Source organism: Phodopus roborovskii, unplaced genomic scaffold (assembly GCF_943737965.1).
Source record: "Phodopus roborovskii unplaced genomic scaffold, PHOROB, whole genome shotgun sequence".
In the NCBI taxonomy this organism is placed as follows: domain Eukaryota; kingdom Metazoa; phylum Chordata; class Mammalia; order Rodentia; family Cricetidae; genus Phodopus; species Phodopus roborovskii.
In genome coordinates this window covers 18,830,628-18,851,114 of record NW_026126480.1, presented here as the reverse complement: position 1 = coordinate 18,851,114, position 20,487 = coordinate 18,830,628, and the positions used below count along the sequence as shown (strand labels likewise).

The 20,487-nt window shown below is 43.7% G+C and overlaps 1 protein-coding gene across 12 annotated transcripts in view; it reads left to right on the top strand.

The window, feature by feature from the left end:
- The window catches only part of Trim66 (tripartite motif containing 66), a 57,342-nt gene that overhangs the window by 5,914 nt on the left and 30,941 nt on the right, over positions 1-20,487 (top strand). For 9 of the 12 annotated variants that reach the window (XM_051192581.1, XM_051192572.1, XM_051192582.1 and 6 more), the window contains exons 3-4: positions 2,331-2,634; positions 20,369-20,472. In XM_051192581.1, the coding sequence (XP_051048538.1) occupies positions 2,331-2,634; positions 20,369-20,472 (408 nt within the window). The other 3 variants (XM_051192577.1, XM_051192576.1, XM_051192575.1) reach the window with 3 other exon arrangements.

Sequence of the window (20,487 nt, the reverse complement as noted above, 5' to 3'; positions counted from 1 at the left end):
CAAAACAAAACAAAAAACCCAAAAACAAACAAACAAACAAAAAAAACATTTTAAGTCACAAAGTTTGAGAACCAATGATGTAATGTAATCAGTGCCCACAGAACTGGAAGTCTATCCTGCTGGAAGCACAAAAGTCCTTGTGCTCATAGATAGCAGGAGGGAAACCAGAACTGTTAAACACTGGGAGTTGTCTTGTCTTCTTCTTTTTAAAAAATAACTTTTTTTATTTTACGTGCATTGATGATTTCCTTGCATGAATGTCTGTATGAGAGTGTCAGATCTTGGAGTTACAGACAGTTGTTAGCTGCTATGTGGGGGTATTGAACCCTGGTCCTCTGGAAGAGCAGTCAGTGTTCTTAACTGCTAAGTCATCTCTCCAGTCCTGGGGTTGTCTTTTCAAGGGAAAAAAAAGTATAATCTCTTTTCCACCCAGAAGGCTGGGAATGGAATTGGCTGATAGCCTAGGTAATCCTTGCACTGTCAATATGACTAGGCGCTCTCCCAAGTTTCCATTAGCAAGACCAGAGGTACTCAATATATTGTCTATGTGACCCTGGCACCATCTGTATGACCTAGACCACACCAGATCCAACCCCAGCCCCTGAAGCTAACACATGTAGCCTATTTTCAGAACCCATCTTCATGGAAAAAGTGGCATGTCCTTTGAGGAGAGTTTTGCTGTAATTATGCCTCCTTGTGCACAGGGGATTGTGTTACATAGGAAATGTTTTCCAAATTGTACTGTACCTAAATATGCCTAAAATAAACTGCCAGGTGACTCTACAAGTTTGAACTAACACTAACTACTAAGTCATGCTGAACCAGATTTCCTTGCCTCACATGGATCGTTACTGGGCTAGCCCTGGTGTTTGCAGTGGCCTCCACAATATTCATCTCTTTGCATGGTGGTACCTTCCTGGACCCAGAAGGCCTGGCCCTCCCAGTCTCATCAACCCTTCTTCCTCAGTGGATTTGGTTCTTAAAGATCCAGACTTGCATAATGGCAGAGCCCCAGCCAGACTGAATGAAATATTTATTAAGTACAAATTTAAAGGTAGATACAAGCTCTTTTGGTCATAGCTCTTCTGTGATTATAGAACTAGTGTTCAAATATGATAAAAATGAAACAAAAAATAGAACCCTACAAAACTCAAACAGCCAGATTAGCAATATTAAATTTCATATCAAGATGAAATTTTTGTTAAACGAAATTTACCACTGTGATTTAAACATTCTACTCACTTGTGTGGCTAAGTTTGGTAAACACACAATAATATAATGTCCTACAGTGTCATTTAAACTCCACGTGGTAAGAATGCATGCTTGGCATGTCTGCACCTCGCCTCATTAATCTCAGATAGTCTTTGGTGTGAGCTAGTCTCAAGTTCAATACCACCCCTAAAATCTTAGGGTGGACCTTAGCTATACCTTTAAAAACACCACTGTTAGAGAAACAGTAATTAAATTATTAGAGGGCCAGAGAGATGGCTCTGTGGTGAAGATCACTGGCTGCTCTTCCAGGGGGCCTGGGTTAATTTCCCAGCACCCACATGGCAGCTCACAACCTTTTGTAACTCAGTCCCAGGGGATTTGACACCATCTTCTGGTTTCTTTGGGCACCAGGCATACACCTAGTGCACAGATACTCATGCAGACAGAACACCTATACATGTAGAATGAAAAATTTTAAACCCTAAAACAAAACAACCACAACTATATGTAACTATATGTAACTCCAACTTCAGGGAGTCTGTTGTCCTCTTCTGGCTTTTGCAGGCAATTGTACATACAAATAAGTGCACACATAAACATAATTTTAAAATAACATTTTAATTGAACTCAGGAGAAAGGCTCTTAGCCTGAGAACATCCCAGCAGTTCATAGTGTGGTATCTAGAATCAGGCTGACCTGAACTGTGTTCGAACTTGAACTCACCTCTTTGTGTATCATCCTGCTTCTGAGAGCCTGTACCTTCTGATTTCATTTCATTTGTAAAAGTGTCATAATCTCTATTTCCAAGGGTAGTTGTGAGGATAGATATAAGCATGCAAATTTGGCACTTTTCAACCCTTTTCCAAAAGTAAACTTGGATTCCCCTTGCTTACCAGTAGAGAGGCACAGGTAGATTGGGGCACTTTTGAAGCCCATCAAACCTTGTTAGACACACAAAACCTAGCAAACACCCCTGGAATTTGTTTTCACTGGACTCTTTGCAGGCTCCTGTGCAGGGTTGAAGCTGAGAGTCACAGATCTCTGAGACTTTCTCTTCTTACCTGTCCAGGAACTTCTGTCCCAAAGAATAAGCCCTTCTGCCTGTGCTTTGCTTGCAGGGAGTGGAACTCGCTCGCTGTACACGCTGCTTCACCCCTGAGGATATCAGTGGAAAAGCTGAAGCCCCAGACACAGGCACAGACATGGGCCCAGGCCTGGGCATGAGCGGTCCAAGGCAGTCACTCTGCTCTACAGATGTATTCCTGGAGGCTGTGGCACTGACCTGCTCTCTGTGCCGACGGGACTTACGTGAAGAGGGCTCTCGGCTTCTACCATGCCAACATTTGCTCTGTAAGGACTGCTTCCAGGGCTTCATGCGGGAGCTAGGGCATGTCACCAGGGCTTATGGGACAGTCCCAGATGGTAAGTACAAGAGCATCATGCCTTGCTTCAGTCTATGGGTCAGGCATCTTCCTGTTTCATAGGGACCAAGCTTCAGGAGAAGAGAGAGTCACAATTTAAATGCCCAAAGGATTCTCACTGCTGAAATCATCTCTAGGGAATCCAAGAGACAAAGCAAACACTTTGGGATTTGTAAGGTGGGGACTTTTCATCTTTGGGGTTTCCTTAAGTTGGTGGTGGCAGACTAAGAAACCTGTGACGATTTTGATTCAGGGTTTGATTGCCTCCATCCAAAGATGGAGAGAATGAGTCCTAGTGTATGTAGCCTTCCTGGCCAAGAGAGAAGGGCCTGTCTCCTGGTGCTACTAGTCAGGGACAGATTTTGAATGGAACGTATCCGCTGTTGAAAATGCTACCCGGCAGGGGGGAGCCAGTGCCTTACTCCTGCATGACAGGTTTCCTAGGAAACAGTTGCACTGAGAACTGTAAAGTCCTCAGGGACCAGAAGCAGGTCCTTCCTTTCAGTGTTCCTGGCAGGGAGTGAATGAGGCACAGCCAGTATGGCATGAAATGTACAGGGAGTAAGGGAAAAAAGGAGTGGTACCTTGGGCACCACCCTTCATCTTTATTGTTTTGTTTCCCACAGTATATCCAAAATGACTTGTAGCACAAATCTAGGTTTTCTTTGAGGTATCATGGCTAAAAGTGGACTTTAAATGTGGATTTTGATTCTTTGAACCCACATGGTTTCTTTTTTAGTCTGCTGTGAGATTGGAGTACAGAGAAGATAGGGTATATTTTTTAATTTTTCTTTTTTTTGAGCCAGGGTCTCATGCTATTACTAGACCTGGGGTTATAAACCTGTACCCCAACAAGTCATGTTTGGCCACCCATCTTCTACAAGCCACATTAATAATGAAAAACAGAGACAAGAGAGTTATTCAATGTGGTCACACTGTTGAGAGGTATAAAGAGATCTAGTCACTCCTAAATCCATATTTTGGGTCTGACCAGAGGTAGGGTTTTAAATGCAATGCAATATAGTTATGTATATCTAAGCAGTCTGGTCAAGAAGTAGGCCCTTGCCCACCATGGTCTCAGCTCCTGTGTCTCCTGCAAGGCAAGGTTAGGCTCTCCTGCACCCCCTCTGGCTGTCCCAGAACTTCAGTCATTCTTGGTGCTAGAGATTCCTAGGGAAATTCTGATTTCTTAGGGTCTACTCTTTCAGTAGTCTGTTAACCAAAGAGAGGGCACAACTATTTCCTTAGAATATCTTCATTCCTGCCAGACATGCAGTGTATAGTCTGTAGCCCATGGTGGCCTGGAACTTAATATGGAGGCCAGGTTAGTCTCAAATTCATGGCAATCCTCTGGCCTTAGCCTCCCATATACTGGGTGAAGTATGAGCTACCACACCTGGCTGTGTACTTGCATTTTAAAACTAACATATGAGTTTTAAAATTAAACATTGTTCATTAAATGTTATAAACATTACATCAGGAATGGTAGTATGTGCCATTAATCCCAACACTTAGGAGGCACATGTGAATTTAAGGCTACCCTGGCCTACATAGGGAGTTTCAGGATAGCCAGAGTTACATGGTGAGATCCTGTCTCAAAAACAAACCACTTTGTGTGTATATATGTGTGTATGTATTGTATATATGTATTTGTGTGCATTCACAAGTGTGTAAATTTGTGTAGAGGCAAGAAATTGATATTAGTGTATTCTTTTGCTTTCCACCCTAGTTTTTTATATAGGGTCTTCTATGATTAACTAGGTTGGCCAGTAAGCCCAAGAGATCCTCTGGTTTCCACTCCCAAAGCATGGGTTATAGGTGTCCATTGCCATGCTCAACTTTTTATGTGGGTGCTGGTGTGAATCTTTAATACTTGCTTCCATCTTTAATAAGTGGTAAAATTATATACATATATATATAACAAAAATTGTTTTAAAAGAATTTTCTTTATAAATTATTATCAGTAAATGTTTGATTTATATGAACTTTATATTTCCATATACTTGGGGTTACATAAGAATTTCACTGACAAAAGGAAAGAATTTAAGAATTTAAATAATTCTGGAAATACAATAAATTTATAAAGATGGTGAATCTGGAAAGTGTGTTGCTGTCTAGGCTATAAATAAAAAACTCCTCACAAGGCCAGGTGCTATTGAATGTGGCACCTATAGTAGCCAAAGTCATAGTGACAGAAAGTAGAGTGGTTCCCAGAACTGTGAGGGCTACAGGAAGCTGTTGTTGAGTGGATGTAGTGTGGTAGTCTTATCTATTTAACTGGGTCTTTCTGCTATTGTTGAATTACCAGAGTTCAGTATGTAGTCTGGTTTTCAGCCTCTTACCAGGTATATGATTTACAAATATTTTCTTCCATTCTGTAGATTGCTTTTTCATCTTGTTGATATTACCAGTTTTTTTTTTTATTATGGTGAAGTCTTTTTTGTTGCTTATGTATTTGGTTTCATTTCCCAAAAAATCATTACCATATCTAATGTCATAAATCTTTTTATTTTTCCTCTAATAATTTTATAGTTTTATTTTTTTAGGTCTTTGATTTTATTTAAGGATTTAAGTGTGAACTCTATATGTCTCAATGACTTTTTAAAACTGAAATTAGAACATTAGCCAGGAGTAATGGTGCATACCTTTAATCTCAGCACTTGGGAGGCAGAGACAAGCAGTGAGTTTTAGGCCAGGCATAGATATATAGTGAGACCCTGTCTTTAAAAAAAAAATCATAAAACTATGACATTAATATTAGAATCATAGTGTTATTTTCCAAATTATTCTAAGTGCTATGAAGAGCCCTAACATAAAATTTGCTGTCAGCACATGTGGGCATCTGAGTGTCAACCTTGACCTGCCCTCCACTCAATGCTTGCATAACTTGAGCAGCTTACCCACTTGCTCCTCCTCCTCTTTGCATTACAGTGGTAGGGTTTATTTATTTTTTTTATATTTTTTTCTAGTTTTTCAAGACAGGAATTCCCTGTATAGCTCTGGCTGTCTTGGAACTTTGTAGACCAGGCTGGCCTCAATTCAAAAATCCACCTGCTTCTGCCTCCCGGGTGCTGGGATTAAAGGTGTGAGCCACCACTGCCCAGTCTTATATTTTTTTTAAATTCTAGACTTCTTTTCCTTAAAAAAATTTTTTATTTTATGTACATTGGTGTTTTGTCTGCATGTATGTCTGTGTAAGGGTATTGGATTCCCTATAACTGGAATTACAGTTGTGAGCTGCCATATGGGTGCTCTGGAAGAGCAGCCAGTGCTCTTAACCTCTGAGCCACTTCTCCAGCCCTAATTTTTATATTTTAAACATTTTTGAAGTTAAAATATAATTACATCATTTCTCCCCTTCCCTTTCTCCCCTCTAACACTTCCTGTGTACTCTGTCTGCTCCTTCTCAAATTCATAATCTTTTTCTTTAATTATTATTGTCTATATCCATCCATCCATCCATCCATCCAAGATATATAAATACAATCTGATTAGTTCATATAATGTTACTTGCATGTCTATATTTTTCAGGGCTGACCATCTGGCATTAGATAATCACTTGGGGGGCTTTTCCCTGGGGAAGACTATTTCTTCTACTCTTAGCATATCTTGGTCTCCTGTAGTTCTTTGTCTAGGGCCGGGGCCTTGTGATATTTCCCCCTCTCATCTTAGCATGTCTATTGATGTTGTCTTCACTTAAGTCTTGTTTAGGTATGGACATTGGTGAGATTTCCTGATTATAGCTTCTCTGAAATTTCCTAGAAGATGAAATCTCACAGCCAGCCAGCTTCTTGTTACTCTGACTCTTGCAATCTTTCCACCATCTTTTCTGCTGTGATCCCTAGCCTTAGGCGCAGGAATGTGCTGTAGGTGTATCAGCTGAGGCTGGGAACTACACAGTCCCTAGTTCTCTGTGTTTTGATTGGTTGGGGTTCTCTATAATGGTTTCTATCTGTTGCTGAGAGGCAGTTTTTTAGATGAGGAGCTCTCTGTGCTTGAAGGCTTTTTTTTTTTTTTTTTTTTTTTTGCCTATATGATGACTGTAGGACTATAGGAAAAACCCTAAATGACAATATGTACATAAAACTTCTATATTATGTTTAGTATATAGTAAAAGAGTATGAAATGCTCAAAAATGCTGATATCTAGGAGTCTAAAGCTGAAATGGAAGGGAAAGGCCTATAGATATGACACTTGATTTGGAAACATAAAGGCAACTTATTATATATGTGGTATATTCTTATTATTATTATTAATTTTGGTTTTTTGAGACAGGGTTTCTCTGTGTAACAGTCCTGGAATTCGCTTGGTAGACCAGGCTAGCCTCAAACGCACTTAGATCCGCCTGCCTCTGCCTCCCAAGTGCTGGGATTAAAGCCATGTGCCACCACTGCCTGGCTGTCTTACATTATTTTAAAAATAATTAAAAATTGTGTGTATATGTGTATGCCTGAGTGTATGTATGTATTCCACATGTGTGCAGGAGCCTGCAGAGGTCAGAAGATGGGATCAGATGTCCTAGAACTGGAATTATAAGTAGTTGTGAGCAGTCAGTGCTCTTAATTCCTGAGTCACCTCCCCAGCCTGCATCTTATTTTTTTTTTTTTTTTATGATGTCATTGCTACCTTCCATATTTGCATTTGTGGGTAAGGAATGGAGTAAATTTTCTCCTTATAATTTGGAGTTACTAAGACTCTGTATTGCAGTGTTTGTTGGTTTGTATGTTCATCTCCTCCATAGTTATACATTGACTGCTGTGTACCAGACCCTATGACATTTACAGTACAGAGATGAAAAGAAAGGCCTGAGACTTAAAGGAACTGTTACTCTAATTGAAAGTGCATCAGTACATGGATTGCTTATTGTTCAAGTCAGGGAACAGTGAGTTGTGAGGCTCTCTGTGTGCTTGGAATTGTTGGGCATTAGGTTGATCAATGAATATTTTGTGAAGGACTAAAAAGAGTGTTATCCAAGCAAGCTGTCTGGAGGAAGGCAGAATTGTCACTCCCTCTCTGGCAATTCCTGTGAAAAATGTCTTATTTGATCCTGAATCCCTGGGCATAGTTTGAGAAATCATGTTTGAGGGTCTGGCTCTTTGGAAAGAGCTGATAGAGCTGCCATTGTATCCAGCAGGGTCATAGGCATTCCAGAAGGCTAATCCCCTTCCACCTGGTTTGTTTTAAGATGTCCCGATAGTTAGAGGGATGATGGGAGGGAGATGAACAGAGCTGTGAAATAAATAGGTTTCCCATGTCACCCTCTGGCCAGACAGTGTCATGTTGTACAGGGACAAATCCACTTTAATGAGTGTTTCTCCCAATTGCTGAGCTGATCCAGAAGTTGCCCTGTTGAATGAAAGAAGGTCTTTGCCTGACTCCGGGGTCTGTCCAGCTGGTGTACTGCTCTGAGCCTTCGGTGGCAGTGAGAGCCTCCCTCAGGCCCTGTAACAGGTGAGCATGTTTTCATCCAGTCAATTGTGCTTTCTGATTCTGCCACTCCATAGCCCAGCAAAAGGTGCTATGGGCCCAGGACTTAGATGAGCACTCATGAACTGAGTAAGCAGCTGTGAGTCCACAGACCTCCCATGGCTCCCGCTTATCAAGGGGGCATTCTCTTCACTCTTGGCACTGCTCCTTTCTGCATGTGCAAAGTATCAAGCACCCTGATTGGTACATAGTGTACTGGGCTCTTGTGCCTATGTTTTATGTTCTAAATTTAACAGTTTTATAAGATATATAAAGAACCTGCAGACTAAGGATTATATATATTTTCTCTGTTGAGACAGGTTGAAGGGCAGCTCAGCTGTCCTTGAACTATGTAGCTAAGGATGACCTCGAACCTCTGATACTCCTGTTTCTGCCTTCTTGGGTGTTGGGAATAGAGAGGTATGGCACCATCCCTGATGGACAAAGCATTTAAAGGCTATTAATGGAGACCAGAACAAAGGCAAGAGTGTGATGAGTGCACAATGTCTAGGCTATGCAATAGGTGACTCTGCAGAAAGCCTGGATACTGGGAAGGTATCTACTCTCATACAGTGAGAACACTGCCTGGGGCTCAAAGAGAGAGCTTTGTCTCTGCATGGTTCAGTTTCGTGATTGTGCAAAATACCCTCTTCATTTCAGCATAGTGTTCAATGAGTTACACAAGTCACTGAATACTTTATATAAAAGAGTGTCAGTGTAAGGTGATTTGCCCAAGTATTCCAAGCATGTTTGAGGTGGGCTAAGCCAAGCTATGATGCTTAGTCGGCTAAGAGAACGGACATATTTTCCATTTATGACATTTTCAACTTACAGTGATCCTTCCTAAGTGCTTTCTTTTAAGTCTTCATTGAAAATAGTCCAGGGTCAAACTTCACCTGGAAAGTTGTCTATTGAGTAGTAAAGCTACACTTTGAGTAAAATTAGCTGGCACTGCAGGGATAGTGCCACAAATGACATTTACCAAGTCCTGGCTCTGACTTCAGGATTCTGAAGGTTCTGTTGGTTTTACTTTTTGCTCTAAGTCAGGGAGGGTAATTAACTGGATGTTTCCTTCTCCATGTGAGTAAAAAGAACATTACTTTTTCTCTTCAAAGAAACTAACTTGTGACTGACAGGCTGTTTTTCACATCCCAATATTAGAATCTTCTTGTTTAGAATCTTACTTTCCTGATTTTCAAAGTAGAAGACAGCATCAAGGTACAGGAAGAACACTGGTCTGGAATTCACATCTCTGAAGCTCATCTAGACTCTAGCACTGATAGATTGAGCAATCCCAGCTCCGTTCTGGCTTTCAAGATTGTGCTTGATAAGCTCTTAGAACACCAAATAATCACTGCAGATAGACCTGGGTAACATGTTTTCTGGTTAAGGGTAACAGCATATTCCTTGTATGATGCTAATTCAAAAAGGTGGGGAGTAATCACTGTCCCTTGGTGGGCAGGCCTTGGGGGCTTTGGGAAGATGGAGAGAAAGGGAACTGATGCAAGATGCTACAACCTCAGAATCAGAGAGGGAAATGACTCTAATCTTAATGAGCAGCTCAGCTGGAGGGGATCTAATGGCCTTGGTGAGAATCAGAGCCTGTGGAACTGGTTTCCGGAGCCTGGGAGGCAGCTGACTGCTGCTGGCTTATTCAAGGCGGTGAACAGCATGTCCAAATTGATGGGGTCTAAGGTAGACAGTACCCCAGTAATCCCAGGTGGAGGGTGGGCTGCTAACCTGAATGGAGCCAGAGTGTGTGGCAGGTGCAGAAGCTAGAGCTCTGGAGCCCTGTCAGCAGGGTGGCTTTTTAGTTCAAGAACAGTTTCCTCACCTTAATTGGCTCTCTAGGGCCCAGGGAGTGGTGTTGGCACCACTGAACATCCCCGTTACTGGGAGAGCAATTCCCCTGGTGATTGAAAAGAGGTAGGTCGTGTTTGATGAGGATGTGCTTGCTGCACCTGGAAAACTATGGAGAGAGATTTGCAGAGGGAGGAAGTTGAAGGTAGCAATGATTGATAGGCAATTTTGGAGTGTCTGCTTGTCACTGGTTCATTGAATGGGGGACTAGTTGTGACTAACTAAGTGTTGTGGAGGCCAGATAGTGGGAAAAGCCTTTAGAGTTCATCTCTATCTGTTTACTGCACAGACGTAACATCGAGAGTGCAGAAAGGGCCTAGAAGCCTGCTGAGGATCACATGGTCAGTCTTTTGCAGAGCCAGCAATCAGATCTCACTCCCTTGCCCAATAACCCTGGGCTTGTTTGGGCTTGAAGCCCACAGAAGCTACAGATCTATAGTAGGATGCTGTCTTGGACTCCCTACAGGGCCCCCTTTGAGGCCCAGTCATAAGTGGGGCCAGTGACTTTGCAGGCCATTGTGTCTGTATATTCTCCTTTGTATCAGCTCCTGAGATTTTGTGTAAAAAGAGACAGAGGTCCTAGTGGGTTACTGAAAGTCTACCAACAGAGACGTGCCCAGACTCAGTCTGCATTTGCATCTACTGTAAGTATTTCTTGGGCACAGAAAGCTGGCCTCACACCCAGGTGCTTCCTCAGAAAATGAAATTGTGAAGGCCAAGGGCTGGATACTTGATATATTCATTTCCAGCCTCAGCCAGTCAGCTGCTATCAGGCTGAGACTCTGGATCCTGCTTCAGATCAGCTGCCTGCCACACCTCCTAGTTCCTGGATATCGTAGTTTACCTTATTTTTTTCTTGTAATATTTGTTCTGCCATTAGGGGTTATGCTTCCAAATCTTCTACTTCAAACCCAAGTACTCCTAACTCTAGGCCTACACTATTGGTTACCTTTAGGCTGGGCAGTTTGAAGCCAACCTAGTCTATAGAGTGAGTTTCAGAGCTACACAATGAAACCCTGTCTACAAAAACAAAAACAAAAAATAATAAAAGTTGGGCCTAGTGTCACAGGCCTATAATCTCAGCTACTCTGGAGACTGAGCCAAAGGTATTGCACATTCAAGGCTTGAAAAGGCTGCAGAAATTTAAGACTAATGAAATTCTGTTGCCAAATGAAAAGTAAAAAGAGGGCAAGGGATATAACCAGTAAAGGGGCTGTCTATCATGCACAAGACCCTGGGTTCAATCCCCAGTCCCACAAAAAGAAATGAAAAGGACCCAGCATTAGTTAGTTGCTGTTAAGAGCAGAACTACCTTGACCTTGAAGGCTCTTCCTAGTTCGCCCACATTCACGTTGTAGCCTCACTTCCTGTGTCCCTCCACATGTCCTGGGGGCCCCACACTTTTACACTTACAGTCTTCTGTGTGTGATGCTCTCTCTTCATCAGTGACATCTTACTCATGACTGAAGGCCTGGCACACGTGTCAACCATTTGTACGCCCAGAGCTCGCAGGTGGCAGTGGCTTTAGTAACAAGCAAGACTCTGTAATCAGAATCTTATCCCAGTGTGGAGATGAATGGGTATAAGGAGCTTCTGTTTTTGAGCTAAGGATGAACTTTATTTTTAATCTAAAAAAGTACCAGATAGCAGTTTTGGCTTTGCCAGTCATAAAGTTTCTATCACAGTTACTCAACTCTGCTAGTGTAGCACAAAATCAGCCATGGTCAATGTGGAAACCAATGGCCTTGACTGTGTACTGTGTTCTAAGAAGAATCCTTCTTTCCTTCCTTCCTTCCTTCCTTTCCTTCTTCTCTCCCTTCCCTCTTCCCTCCCCTCTGTCCCTCTTATTTCCCCCCCTCCACCTCCCCTGACCTCTCTCTCTGTTTTTTTTTTTTTTTTTTTTTTTTTTGGTTTTTAGAGACAGGTTTCTCTGCATTGCTTTGGAGCCTGTCCTGGGCCTTGCTCTGTAGACCAGGCTGGTCTCAGACTCACAGAGATCCGCCTGTCTCTGCCTCCCAGGTGCTGGGATTAAAGGTGTGTGCCACCAACGTCCTCCCTGACCTCTTTTCTTGAGATAGGGTCTCATGTAGCTCTGGCTGTCTTTGAACTCAGTAAGTAGCTGAGGATGACTGAACTTCTGATCTTCAGAGTCCTGGGGACGGAACCCAGGGCACTTACATGTTAGGTAATCCTCCCCAGTTCAAGAAGCTGATTCTTGACTGTGTTCTTTATCGACAAAAACAGGCAAGCTGTAGTCCTGACCTTTGTTTTAATCACTGGAAAAATTGGTAGCATCAAATGAAATAGCTATGCAGGAGCTGCTCAGAATAGAAACATGGGTGAAAACTCCAGGCTGGAAATGTGAGAATGAGGCCTGTGGAGGAGCAAGCAGGTCAGAAGGAGGTGGCTTTGTCTGCATATGGAATACTTAAGGGGAGAAATGGGACTCTGTAGAAATTTTTCTCAGGGTTCTTGACAAATGTTTTTCCTGCAGAATGGGAGTCATTGTGATCAGTGAGGCATGATCAAATCTATAATTTTAAAAGTCATTCTGACCAGGCAGTGGTGTGGCACATGCCTATAACCCCAGCACATGGGAGGCAAAGGCAGGTAGATCTCTGAGTTTGAGGCCAGCCTAATCTATATAGTAAGTTTTAGGAAATAGAGACCCTGTCTTAACACAAAGTCATTCTGGCATGACATGTTTGTTCTCAAAGCTTTAAATCCTGGCACTTGGGAAGTAGAAGCAGAATGATCAAGAATTCAAGGTCAACCTTAGGTACAGTTGTGAGTTTGAGGTCTCATGTGCCACATGAGACCCTGTCTTAAAACACATACACACACACACACACACACACACACACACACACACACACACACACATACCACTGAGAGTTGATTTGATCTCATGAAGGAAAATTGCAGGAAGATTACTAGGAAGCCACTGTGGTTGTCCAGGCCATTGCTTCCAGATTGTTAGTCCTTAAACCAGTGTTGTCTGGATGTCTAAGAATGATTTGGGAACTTTGCTGAAACTCTAGGCCCTGTGTATGATCCTTGGAGATTTAGGTTTGGTAGAGGGAGGATTTATAGAAAGTGCTTCAGATTTTGAACTCGCTAGTGCAGGTGTGACAGGATGCTGTCTGATTTAAGAGGTGTGGCTATTACAAAGGATTGAAAGTGGCCCTCTCCTTCTTTTCATACCTATCTCTGTTCTGAACAGCCCACCTCTTGACTCCTCACACACCACCACTACTCCCATGACTTATTTTGGTCATGTACTAATGTTCTCTGTAGAGCAACTCTTTTGACCCATTTTGACACATCTGCCCACATTCAGGATCACACATCAATATTCAACTGGATAAACTTCATTTGTGACTTTCCTGCCCTTAGTCATAAAACCTAGTTCAGTCAGGCCCCTAGAGCCTTTCTGGGTGACATTTCCTTAAGGTCAAGGCCAGGATCTTTTGTTTAGCATTTAAGACCATTCAGGAGCCTGCTCCTGCTAGGCAGTCCTCACTCCCCACCTCTGATTGCTCTGTGCTGCTGTAATCATCCAGTATTGTCCTATCCTGAATTCTTTCCTCCAAATCACCCCTGTTTTCCTTCTTTCTTCCTCCTGCTTGTGGGTGATTGTGTTTCCTTGGGGGAACAGGGAGAGCTGCCAAGGGTTACCTGCCCAGGACCTCTGTGCATCATAAAACATGTGTCTTCTCCATCTGAAGTCCTAATCCTCTGCTTGTGACCGGACAATTGGTCACTATGGCAACCGACTGTGACGTCACAGGATAAGGACTTCAGGTGAAGTAGCAGGAGCAGGTGAGTGTTTAGGAGACAGATTTTAGTGTCTGTTGGAGGTTCCCCATCCCCTGCACTTTCCTGCAGTGCAGGGGGCTTGGAGGGATCTCTGCAGCTCCTGCTGTTTTTGAGAATGATGCGGTGAGAGTGTGTGCTTGGCATCTGCGTGCTGCAGCAGTGTGGGGCTGACAGTGTGTCAACTTGAGCTCTGGCTGTGCAGGCACTGCTGTTGCGGGAGCCTGTTATTCCATTCTGGATTGCTATTTTGATACCCAGATTGCATCATTCTTCCTACGTATAAACAGGGGGTCCCCAGGGCCCTGCAGCTACTCACTTCTCCACCAACACTGTTGTTGTGATGAGCTCTATTTAAATGAGCTGCCGGATCCGGGCAGGTTTCAGCCACACATGAGCACTGTCATTTTGGGGAACATGGAGGGCTGAAGGATTTTGTGGATCGAGTTTCTAAAAGCCTGACAGCGATGGCTTCCAGAGCTGTGAGCTGTGCAGAGGGCGACAGAGCTAGTTCCTGAAAGTTGAAAATCTCGTTTTCTTCCTCCTGAGCTTCTATTCAGAGGCACCCAGAGGATTAGGAAGGAGATGCAGCTAGGGAGAGATTCGCCTCTTTGAGGTCTCCCTCTTGCTGTTCAGTTTGGGAAAATTGCTGCAGAGACTTGGAGATAAACAGGAACAGGAGGAGTCAACCTCGCTCTTTCTTGCAGGAGCATCTCAGGTGAGCTAGAGAAATGCAGCCCTGGCTGAGGATGCATCACTACAAGGAGGGGCTCCAGGCTGCTCCCCAAACCCCACCCAGAACCCAGCTCCCTGAGGCTTAGGCCCTGTGGCCCAGCTGCATTGCTGCATGCAGGGTGGGTGCTCTTGGGCTCCGAGGAGCATCACCCTCCAGGACTGGTGGTGGTCTCACCTGTCGCTCTTCCTTTGACTTCTCTCCCAGGTGTTGCTCTAATTACAGGGCAACAGGGTGACAGGTAAGCTTGCTGGCAGCCAGGGGCAAAATCGGCAGCCAATCTTGGTGTGTCTTGGATCAAAATCTGTCTTTCTAACAGGTACTGACATCTGAAGAGTGGGTGCAACCTGTTTCCTGAAGGCAATGCTGCTCTGAGCCATGGGGCAGTGGAAGGCTTCAAAGGCTTCAGTAGGAGCCTTATGTGGTGTTCAGCATCCTGAAGCTGCTGAGGGTGGGAGGGCACAAGGATTAGTGAGCCTGGCCAGCCTGCTTGAGCATGGGTGCTTTATTTCCTTAGTGCCTGGCAGAGGCATCATGAAGCAGTATGTCTTACCTGTAGCTACAGAGGCTATTCAAGGTTGCTCAGTGGTTTGAGGTTTTAGAAGGGCAAAGTAGTTTTGAAGCATGTCTTTGTTTCTCTTGAGGCCTTCATGTCATCCTCCATGACATTGGGAGTTGGGAATAGAAAATGTCTACCCAGCCTTGGATGCTGGCAGAGGCTCTTGAGGCTGCCTCAGTGGATCCCACTGGTGGGTTAGAGAGATCTGGGGAGATCCAGTGGTAGTTTCATGGAGCCCTGGACAAGAGCTGAGGAGTGGAAGGCCTCCCAACCCATGAAGATTGTGTAGCACTGGGTCCAAGCTTGGCTCAAGGTGGCCATGCTCATTGGTGGTCTGAGCTGACCCATGCCTGATTTCTGGGATCTCCTTGGGATGTCTCTCCTACTCTCATTATCTGATGCCAAGGCTGCATTGGCTATGTTGTTCATGCTGGGGGCTAGTTACCCAGATTAGGCCTCCTTTCCCTTTCTTGGTCTTTTAGTTGAGTTGTAAGTCTGAGGAGGTAAAATGTAGCCTCCAACTCAGTGCCAACCCACAGACTACCTGGGTACCAGGGCTTCCTTCTGTGTGTTTGGGATCTATCCATTTGTCTGTCAGGGAAATCCCCACAGCTACATCCAGAGTTTTCTGGACTTTGGCCATTCTTAGCTTCATGACACAGGGAACAGAGCTCTCAGAGGAAGAGTACTGTCCAGGGTGCTGGTTCTCAAAGCGCTATATGCATTGTAATCACCTGAAACTCTGTGAGCCACACCCCTACCCCCTATCAGGATGGTTAAAAGTCCCCTTATAGTTCTAATTTGAAGCAAAGAATCTACCTGTCTTCACATTTGTTTTCTTTAGGTACAAAAGCTTCATTTCATTTGCTTTGCTTTCCTCAAGTATTGCATTTCTTAAAAACACAGCTGGAGAATTCCAGATTCCAGAGCTGAATATGGGCTATTAGTATAGCTGGATAATAACTGTGGTCTGACTGTTATTATGAAATATTTTAATATGGTAAAACTGTCTAGTTAATTATAACAAAAATACATTATTCACTTATTATTGAATAAGGAAAGAATATAACATAATGAAGGGGACATGGTTCTCTCTCTCTCTCTCTCTGTGTGTGTGTGTGTGTGTGTGTGTGTGTGTGTGTGTGTGTGTGTTGCACATGAACACTGTGGCACATGTGTGGAGGCCAGAAATCAACTTTTGAAGGTCGGCCCTTATTTTCTGGCTTGTTTGAGACAGGGTCTTATTGTTGTCTGGCTGTGCTGCACAGTCAGGTTGTCTGGCCTGTGGGCTTCTGAGGTTGCTATTATTTCCACCTTCCATCTGCCTGCAGTGGATCTGAGATCACAGATGCATATCTGTGACATATCCAGATTTCCATGAGTTCAGGGAATTTGAACTAGGCCCTCAAGCTCTAAAGGCTATTGCTTTACTCAGCCATCTCTCTGTCCCAAGGACATAGTGTTAAAGGTAAAGACACTTGGGTTTTAGTTTGCCACAGGCTTTTCTAATTTAACTTCTTGGAGTCTCAATCTCCACATAAAATGAAGACAAGACCCATTCTTAAGAAATGATTGATGGTTGAATGAGATAGCACATGTATGGTGCCAGTACAGAAAGTAGTGCTAAGTAGATGTCAATTTGTATCACACCACCTAGGGACAAGAAATGTGTTTAGTTTTTGAGACAGGCTATCTTGCAACTCTCTATGTAGCCTAGTGTGGTCTTGAACTTGAGATTCGCCTGCCTCAGTCTCCTGTGTGCTAGAATTGCAGACTTGCATCATGGCCCCTGTCTCAATTTTCACTCTCTTAACAGATGGGAGGAATGGCTTTAGCTCTCAGAGCTGTTTTCCCAGGCCACTAGGCTCCACAGGGAGACCTCTGGTGCTTTCCTCATCTGGGAAACAGAAGCCCCACCTCCTTGGTGGTCTTTGTGTCATGGTCCCCGGGGTCTCAAGAATGATGTTTCTGGTTGTTAAATAAACAGTAAAGTAGGTGAGCTTGCTGATGTACACCTGTAATCCTAGCACCTGGGCAAGGCAGTGGCAAGAGAATTTCAACGCCAGCCTGGTCTACATAGGTTAGGAAGGACAAGGCTTCATTCACATCCCTCATGTAGTTCAGTCAGTAGCGTGTTTCTCTAGCATGTGTGATGCCCTGGATTTAATCTGCAGCACTGTATAAGTCAGGCATAGTATGATAACCCTGCAACTCCACTTCTGTAGGAGTTCAAGTTCACTCTTGGCTCCATTTTGAATTTGAGACCAGCTTGGGTTACATGAGACCTTGTCTCAAAAAAAAGTCCTTTCCTCCAGAATAAGCATTATATGTAAATAACATTATACTTATATTGCAAGTTAAATATGTGAATAGTGAGTCTTATGAGCAGTGCACTTATTCTCTGGCTCTGCTAGTTAGCAGCCCCACCTCAGGGCTGATCCCCTGCCTCCAGCCTCCCCTCAGCCACAGCCTGTCATTCAACTCTCAGAGAGTTGATACAGTTTTTGATACAGTTTTGATACAGTTTCTCACTGTGTAGCTGAGGCTGGAATCAAACTGGCAATACTCCTGCCTTGATCTCTCATGTGCTTGGATTACAGGTGTTAGCCACCATGCCTGGCCCACCTGACTTTCTGACAAGGATGATAGATAGCTCAGCAGCCATTTATCTGACTGTCCCCTTGTGTCCTGTCTCGGGTTGTTTTCCTGGAGCTGTACTGCTAAGGCACATGAAAAGGATCCTGTAACCAGCACTCTCCTGCCATGCCTAGTCTCCTCATTTTAACTATATGTGACATTCAGGAAAAGGGGGTGCTCACTTAGGGTAACAGATAATAGCAGTGGAGCCTTGTCTACACACCATGTGATTGTCATCTCAGGATGGCTTTCCCCCACTACCCAGAAATGTCCAGGTGGCTTCTTTCAAGTGGTCATGAGTTCAAGGAATACACATGGAGTACAATTATCCAATCTTCTAAAAACCATGCAGCATCCTTTGATGATAAATGTAGATAATTTCTGCTGTGGACATATGAACAGGTAGTAAAAATGCAGTGTTATCTTTCTTATACTAGAGATACTAATTAACTGCTCCTAGGAGAAACCATCCCTGATTCTCAAAAGTAGAACATTTGAACAGTTTTGAAAGGTTGCATAGGAGTTTATCTGAAAAGGAAAAGTGTCTCAAGAAGGGACAGCATTTTCCCCAGATAGAGCCATGTAAAAGTTTGGCTGTTCCAGAGACAGCAGAGATACTTGGCACACCAAAGATATGTCATCAGGCAGATGAAGCTAGAGATGAGGCTGGAGGACAGTAAGGCCAAGTTGAAAATGAATGCCAAACAAGGTTTTCATCCTTAAGGCCAAGAAAGGCAGATGATGTGCTGCTGTGAGGCTTTGTTTGAACTGTCCAGTTCATCCTCCTTTTCCAGTCTGCTGGGTTACTGTTTTTAATGTTACCAGGAGTCCAGAGTCTTGTGGAAATAACTTTTAACACTCAGATCACTGTGGATGCACCTAGTAGATGGGAGAAACAATCACTTGACAGTTAGGTGATGTCATCTATGGAGAGCGTTGCCCAGCAGAAAAATAGGATTCAGATGCAGGTCTGTCATTCAAATCCATAGATCTGCAAGGGCTATTGTTTTATATGATTTTGTGGATTTTGCAGATGGTAGGGATGAATTTTTGCTGCACAATAGGCTACCACAAAACTTTGTGATTAAACCAACTTTCTTTGTTGTGTGGCTCTCTGGGTTGGTAATCTGGACTGGAATTCTCTGGGTAGTCTGGGCTGAGTTTGCCTGGTCCTGACTGTACTCTTATGCCTGCATTAGATTGGTGGCCTTATGAGGAATGTTTGAGATAACTATGGCCTCTTTCCTCAAGGTCTGACATCTTCAGCAATCTGAGTCCCTGGTTCAACTTTTCACAGGGCAGCTGGAGAATTCTAGGAGCAAGAGCAGAATTGCACAGGCCCCTGAGGTCTAGTTATAGATTCAATGGGTGGAGTTAGAGAGCCCTTTCCTGCCCCCACTGTCCCTTGCCCCCCTTCCCCACTCCTGTGTGTGTGTGTGTGTGTGTGTGTGTACATGTGCATTTGTGTGTGCTATAGGACACATGTAGAGGTCAGAGGACAACTTGAAAGAATTGGTTCTTTCTTTGCACCTGTGGACTCAGAGGATAGAGTTCAGGTTTTCAAGCTTGGCAGCAAGCACCTTTACCTGCTGAATTATCTTGTCAGCCTGCCTTTTTGTGACAGGGTCTTCCTATGTAGCCCTTTGAACTAGTAATGCCTCCTGCCCCAGATTCCCAAGTGCTGGTAATTATAGATGTATGCCACCATGCCTATCTAACAAAGCAACTCTCTTTTTCCTCCTTTACTTTTACATATAATAAAATAGGCATTGGTAAGTCAGTTGAGACAAAGCAACTTGCCCAAGGTCACTGGGTGGCATAACTAGTATTTGGGCTTGCATTCTTTTGAATGCGCTATAGAGCAATTGATAATGTAGCATTCTTTATGCATTGATGAAATGAGACAGAGAAGATTGTGACAATGTTGCTACAGTTACCTGTTACCACCAGTTACTTTTCACATGAACCTCATCCGTAGTCACAAGTACCCTACCCTCCTCAAGAGACTCCTTCCCAGAGGTTTGACTGTTTTTAGAGTCACTATCATCTTCATGGTGGCAATTTCCTGCTGCTTATGTAATTCAGATGCCCACTATGCTAAGGAATGTGTTGGAAACTGTTGCGTTCTTCTGGGAGAGGGAGTGAATCAGGCTTTTCACAGTGATGTATATCATGTACCTAACATGGTCTAGGACTCTAGGGGCAAATAGCCCAGCAACAAGCTTCTGGGCCCCAGGAGCAGACTTACTGGTGTTTAAACCATAGAAAATTACCTCCTATGTTAGCAGGTGGGGGGGGGGAGGGTTGTTCTTTTTCTTGCTAGAGAACTCCTGGAAGCTCTAGATTTAAGATCTGAAGTAATATGGGTAACACAGTAACCTTAGTGACTAATGCTGCCCTCTGGGCTACACTAACCTGGTTCCTAGGGAGAAGAGGAAGGAAGATTAGGCAAAGACAGGGATGGGAGGAGAATAGATAGATGGATGGTCTGTAGGGCTGGCCCCTGGTGGGATGGTCATGTTCATGTTAACTACAGGCTGTGTTACTGAACAGGAAACACATGGTACAGAATGGGTATTACCTGCTAGGTATTAGAAAGCCTCCTCTAGGCCTTATGTATAATCACTCTGTTGCCCTAACTCCTTGTCTGTCTTTCCCCTCTAGAGCTCATCTCCTGTCCTGGATGTCAGCGAGTGTATCTTACCAGAGATGTAACTGAACATATTTTTCTTCAGTGTTTTCCTCCTGGGCAACCCACAATGGCCAGGGTAAGTCAGGACAAG